Source organism: Clarias gariepinus, chromosome 12 (genome assembly GCF_024256425.1).
Source record: "Clarias gariepinus isolate MV-2021 ecotype Netherlands chromosome 12, CGAR_prim_01v2, whole genome shotgun sequence".
In the NCBI taxonomy this organism is placed as follows: domain Eukaryota; kingdom Metazoa; phylum Chordata; class Actinopteri; order Siluriformes; family Clariidae; genus Clarias; species Clarias gariepinus.
This window is the reverse complement of record NC_071111.1, coordinates 31,056,762-31,063,029: the sequence shown is the minus strand read 5'-3', so window position 1 is coordinate 31,063,029 and position 6,268 is coordinate 31,056,762. Positions and strand designations below refer to the sequence as shown.

General features: G+C 39.9%; 1 protein-coding gene across 2 annotated transcripts; it reads left to right on the top strand.

Moving 5' to 3' along the window:
• The first annotated feature begins 211 nt into the window (after positions 1–211).
• On the top strand, positions 212–2,640 carry LOC128534638 (retinal homeobox protein Rx1). Of its 2 annotated transcripts, none has more exons than XM_053509088.1 (4): positions 212–452; positions 669–820; positions 1,316–1,423; positions 2,345–2,640. In XM_053509088.1, the coding sequence occupies exons 1-4, from the start codon at positions 227–229 to the stop codon at positions 2,537–2,539; spliced, it is 681 nt and encodes a 226-aa protein (XP_053365063.1). In that variant the 5' UTR covers positions 212–226; the 3' UTR covers positions 2,540–2,640. The 2 variants fall into 2 exon arrangements, with proteins under 2 accessions (XP_053365063.1, XP_053365062.1); XM_053509087.1 differs by having other exon boundaries at positions 1,304–1,423.
• The last annotated feature ends 3,628 nt before the right edge of the window (positions 2,641–6,268 follow it).

The window sequence follows — 6,268 nt, the reverse complement described above, 5'->3', positions numbered from 1 at the left end:
CTGGAAGCCAGTGTGTCTAGAGTCTGTTAACCAGATTCCGGCGGCCGTGGTGATTTATTGAGTTTGTTAAAGAGTAAACCCCCTGCCCCTCCTCCTCCTTGGAGTCCTGATGATGTTATGACACAACCCTAATGCTGTCAGTCTTTGATCAGATCTTTAAGTAAGAGTTACTTCCTAAACTTGATCACTCGTTGCATTTAAAAACATTTTGACGTGTTCGTGGGAAATGTTAACTGTGGAAGCTAAGACTGGACAACACACAAACAGGTCAATCTCCAAACAAACGGACCCTCCGGCCACGCCCGTGCCGTACCTGTCCCACTCTATAGAAGATATCCTGAAAAGACCCGTCTGTCTGGCTGAAAGGGAAATGCAGAAGATTGAGGAGAACATGGCAGAAAACATTTGGACACCTATTGAAAATGAAGACTTTAAATCTAGCGGTTATGCAGGTAATCTTCTCCTAAATATGCACCTCATATCTTTCCCATATACAGAATGGTTAATTTGCTATCTGTCATAAACAATTAAGTTCTCTGTTAATACTTATGAATTATATTATACATTATATATTACAGCAGGTTTAATACGGATGAGATGGAGTGGGATTAAAACTCAGGATTACAGAGGTCTTAATGTTGTTTGTTATCTGCTTCCCTCTTGCGCAGTGTGTCAGCGGCGCCACAGGAGAGTTCGGGCCACGTTCACAGCTGCTCAGCTCGAGGAACTGGAAAGAGTGTTTCAGGAGACTCATTACCCAGATGTTCATATCAGAGACTGGCTGGCCAAACGCACCCATCTGTCCGAGGGGAGAGTTCAAGTAAGTCCAGGCTGCAGCAAGGCAGAACTTCATCTGTCACACTAGACCTGAAAATGTAGCGGTGTGTGATTAGATTATAATTGGATCGAGAGTTATAGTTGTACAACAGCCTTATTAAATAAACAGCGCATAGAAGATTTGTGACACAGAAAGAAAGAGGAAGAAAAAGAAAAAAAAAATCCAATGTTTATTTTTTTTATGCTAGTAAACATCTGTATATTCGATTTTCCACCTCCATTCTCTGTGTGCACGTTGGGGGAGTTTGTATGGTGGATTTTGGTGGATTTTGGTGGACTTTCTCTTGGTGTGGTGTAGACTGATTGGAATCTCCAAATCGCCCACAGTGTACAGTATGATTGTCTGTGTGAGTGTGTGTGTGTGTGTGCTTGTACCCTGTGGTTGGGTGTGCACCCTACACAGGATATATACAGTATAAGATATATAGACAAGCGATAGACATACTGTAAGATACTCGATGTTCAGATCTGGTTCCAGAACCGAAGAGCCAAGTGGAGACGGATCGCGGTGCAGGAAAGAAACAGCCTCCAGCGCACCACAAGCGACTCCACACACCCTCTAGAGCATCCCTGGTTCTTCACCCTGGTAAGCACTCTTCTTTACCAGCTCGTAACTATCCTGCTGACGATATTGCGAGAGCGAGTGTAGCTTAGTAGTTAAGGTGTTGGACTAGTGCTCAGATGGTGCCAGCCTCAGTCAGGCTCACCAAGTTGCCCCTGTTGGGCCCCCGAGCAAGGCCTTTAATCCTCACCTGCTTAGATATACTGTATGAGATAAAGTTACTCTGGATAGGGGTGATGTATTGTCTTTTTACCTCCAAAAGACCTGGAGTGAATAAGAGTGTTGAAAATTTTTCAGCCAGACTGTAGACATGTTTAGAGGGATGTTGGACTTTTCCATGGAGAACATTTTCTTTATATTATTTATATTGTTATCTGCAGAGTGTATGGTATTACTGTATAAGTTGTGTTCCTACAGTATCTACAGATCCTATCCACAAAGCCTCCTTTGGTTCTCGGTAGTGAAATGGTCTCAGCAGTTGACTAGCGGTTCTGATCCAGTTATGGCTGTTGGTTTGGGTCTTAGACTGAGCCGATGGTCTTACAATCTGCAGGACAAATCTTATCTCACAGTCTGGCACGTCTGGAGGGCAGTTTGGGGAACTACTGTATGAGTGCAGAAAACATTACAAAGCAGACTTTAGAGTAACATTTAGTTTGAGTCAACTGTTACTTTATGACTTTATGGAAACATTTAAGCTGATTTATATTAAACTATCTGTGTTAGATGTGCCTCTAGCTGGAATCATTCCTGTCTTTGGGTTTAAAAATATCCTTCTATCATGAATTTGCCAAAAACTGCTTAATAAATATCTGAATAAATAGCTTTGTTTTGTATAATTTGAAGGTCCTGTTCCACGTTATTCCAGTGCTTACTGTTTATTAACTCATGTGTGACGTTTCCTGGTGTATAATGTCCTCTCTTTGACTCTACATCGTTCCCCAGAAGCATCACCTGCCTGCATCGTTCCACCCTTTTGTTCCTCTGTGTGAGACCGGAGCCCAGATGCTGCACCCCTTCGCCGGGTCCCATCAGTTCCATACGCCACCATACCAGCCGTGGTTCTCAAACCTTAGACCTCATCGTGCCAACTCACCAAGCAAGCGGCTCAGTCTTTCATCTCATTTAGTGCTTTATTAAAATGTTATGCAAAGACTGTATGAAGATTTTCAATCAATGGACTGTACAGTATATGTGTGTGTGCGTGTGTGTGTGCGTGCGTGTTTGTGTGTGTGCGTGTGTGTGTGTGTATGTCTTTTGAGTTGTAAATGGTTTGATTTATCAGATTAATTTTTACAAAGGCAATTATACAGTATGGTTATTAGTTCAGTTCTAGGAGCTGAAAGAAGCCAATCGCGTGTTAGTCAGAAAGTGTTTTGTATAAAAGCTAATGAACATGAAACTCGCCTCTGCCTTCTCCTTCTTCTCCGTGTTCTGAAATAAAGAAGTGTATGCCAATGTTTTTCACTGTGGAGTTACACACGGTTTTGTTGTTGACATTTCCAATTATCCCTGAATTGGTTTATTGGAAATTATTTTATTGCCCCTCTAATAAAGCGTCTTATCTTAATAGGCATTGGTTCATGTCATGATAGGGTAACAGACATGCGATAGGGCACATGCCACACCACATCCACCCTAGAACTAAACCAAAAACCTGTTCCAGAGACGACTGTGCATGAAGACTGAGAATTTAGCGACAAGAATATTTTTCTATTTCAGAATAGGGGGAAAAGAAATCATTACAGTGAATAACAATAAAAATAAAATGAGTGAATAAATCATGGAGAAGAGAATCAGGAATCGGACTGGGCCTTTCTAATGGAATATAAATCAGGTTAGTTGCTCCTTGCTAAAAAAAGAAAATTCTTGGTTAGTTTATTGATAATGCGGGTATAAATCTATACTCTGGGTATTTACTGTAGCAGAAGGTTCACCACTAGAAGGTCTGATCATCACCTCTCCCTGATTCTAACAGTGTTCCCCCACAGCTCGTATAGAAACGGAGAGTGTCACTGTTCAGGTTCATTAATATGGATGTGTTTGAGTTTAAAACTTCTCCTTAAACAACAAAACAATATAATAAGCGTCTGTTTCTGACGCAGTGCAGCAGTGATGGCTCTAACTAACGCCAGACTGGTGACCTGGAACAAATTCAGAAGGAGATACAGTGTCTTGTAAAAGTATTCACACCCCTTAAACTCACTTATCTGGAGACATTTGTCACGTTACAACCACAAACGTGAATGTATTCTACAGTGTTTCATGTGACAGATCAACACAAAGTGGCACATGATTGTGAAGTGAAAGGAAAATGATAAATACTTTTCAAAATTTATCACAAATAAAAGTGTGCCATGCCTTTATTGGTATACTGTTTATACTGTTATTTGCAGAGTGTATGGCATTATAAGCTGTGTTCCCGTTCACAAATCTTTACAAAGCCTCATTGGTTCTCTGTAGAGAAATGCAGTGATCCAGTGGTTCTGATCCAGTGGTTCTGATCCAGTAGTCGAGGTGGGTTTGGATCTTGGACTGGGACAATGGTCATGCTATTTGAAATCGCAGAGCAAATCATAGCTCACAGTCTGGCACATAGGGTCTGGAGAACAGTTTGGAGGAACTAAGAGTGGAGAAACATTTAGAAGTAACAGACAGGACGAGTCAACTGTTACTTCCTGACTTTATGGGAGAGACTTGAGGAAGACCAGTGAGCACGATGGACAAGACATGACCAAAAAAATAGATTCTAGTAGAATATTTCAGCTCTGTCACGGCTTTGTGTACATTAGAGTATCTGTAGGAGGTTTCTTATTAAGCTGAATATTAAAGAAATAAATTCGTATTATATCTGTTAGGTGACGTTTACTGTATAGTTAAGTATCTTTGGTTAACTTTAAGGATATTAAAACCTTATTTATATCATTATTAAATCCACCTTGTACATTTACACAAACTGACAAGTGTGTGTGTGTGTGTGTGTGTGTGTGTGTGTGTGTGTGTGTGTGTGTGTAAGATGTTAGAACAGGCCAAAGGGTGTTTGTGTTTTTACAACTGTGGTCTTACCTTGATATTACTATCCTTCCAAATGTTCAACTTTTCACCTCAACCTTATCAAAATTTATAACTAACTGACAATGGAGTGAACTCTGGATTACCTCATGGTTATCTCTTCTTATGGCACTGAAATTCATCCAGCAGGACGACTGTGGTTCATAAATTTACTAAAGGAATCGACGATTTTCACTAACTCTATTTCTTTACAAAACATTTTAAAAAGGACTTACATGTGAGTATACATGTACAGTATATGTGAGTATACATGTACAGTATATGTGAGTATATGTGCCATAAAAACAAATGACACCCATGTCAGGTTACGCAGTTCTACAACACAGGTGAGAATTTTCTAATAAAATGTACAGCATGATCACCCTGGTAGAGGTATTATTTCATATTACTTACTTTTATATTAAATGATGTATATTAAAGTGCTTTTCATGACGAGCCGTGTGCATGCTCCAGAGAAAAAGCTTAAAACGTGAATAAGACCAATTTGTTGAGCTAAAAAACAGCAGTTGTTTTGCACGGACCAGACTATTGCTGAGAAAATCCTTATAATGCTTCAATCATGCTTTTCAATGCAGTCACTCGGTATAATTTATGAAGAATATATATTTTGATGTCTTACAACATTTACTCAACCCAGTTACCTGAACTCGATAAAATGATTTTGTCACGTTGGCAGATGAAGAGGCGAGAGCAGGCCGACAAGGTTTATTACACCTGGCAAACAATAAACAAATGGAATTTTGAATGGTAGTCAGGGTGCAATCAAAGTTCAGATAATCGACGATCTGAATGACGAGACGAGAAAACCAGCAAACCGAGGCTTGGTCTCGACTGGGAGAGAACAGACAGAACAAGGACCAGGGCACAAAGTGAAGACATGAAATTAATCAGGACACCCCATCTTCACCATCTTACTAGCTCCAGTCCTGGAGATCCATCGCCTAAACACACACACTGGCCCGGGAAATACATCCCATATATACTGTATATACACACACTGTACTGTCAGTGTTCCACAGGTCACATGTGCAGCGGGAAATGTGGAGTTACAAAAACATGCAAAATCTAAATTCGCCTTATTATTTTTTAAAATGTATTAAATATTTATTTGACTAAGATATCTTTTTTTCATCTATATTTTCAGTGATGTGATGTTGCAAAATATTACCATTTATTAAATAACAGAACAGATTAATGGAAAAACTCTTTCTTCTGTTTCAGACAAATGGTTTTTGGCTATAAGTCAGAATGTTTCCCAGAGTTTGAACATTGAATCCACCACTGTATCAGATTTTGCACATCGACTCCTGTACTGATGTGACGTCACTATGCATGTGAACCTTGCCCACTAGGTGGCGCATAATCTCAGCCAAAAGAGATTTGAGGAAATGTCCCTTTCTGGATCCAGCAAGAAGTGTGTGTTGTTTATCACTGCAGTTTATTAAACATACATGTGATGATCATTTAAGAATAAATTTATTTCACCCACCTTAAAATGATACAAGGGATGTTCAAGTCAAACCAGGACTTGTAATGAAGGTGTAAGGAGACGTCAAGCACAGTACAGTACGGCGATGAGACTGCAGTAAGACATTAGAACGTAGCTGACGTTTTAAACAAGGCCACTGTCCACTGCAGTTGTCTCATGAGTTGTTCTTATTCAGCGAGTGGAACGCCTGATCACTGAAAATTTGACCTGCGGTCGCATCTGTCTGTGGGAACTGTAAAAATTACATTTGTTTCAGTCCCATTTTTAGTCGTTAAATGTTTGTTCGTCTGCTTTTAGTCAAAAGAAAA

What these genes read in the sequence shown, in the direction of transcription:
- LOC128534638 (XM_053509087.1), top strand. Translation starts at nt 227, where the DNA reads ATGTTAACTGTGGAAGCTAAGACTGGACAACACACAAACAGGTCAATC. An exon ending in TGTCCGAGGGGAGAGTTCAA is followed by an intron (nt 821 to 1,303) that starts GTAAGTCCAGGC and finishes CTCGATGTTCAG; the next exon opens with ATCTGGTTCCAGAACCGAAG. An exon ending in ATCCCTGGTTCTTCACCCTG is followed by an intron (nt 1,424 to 2,344) that starts GTAAGCACTCTT and finishes ATCGTTCCCCAG; the next exon opens with AAGCATCACCTGCCTGCATC.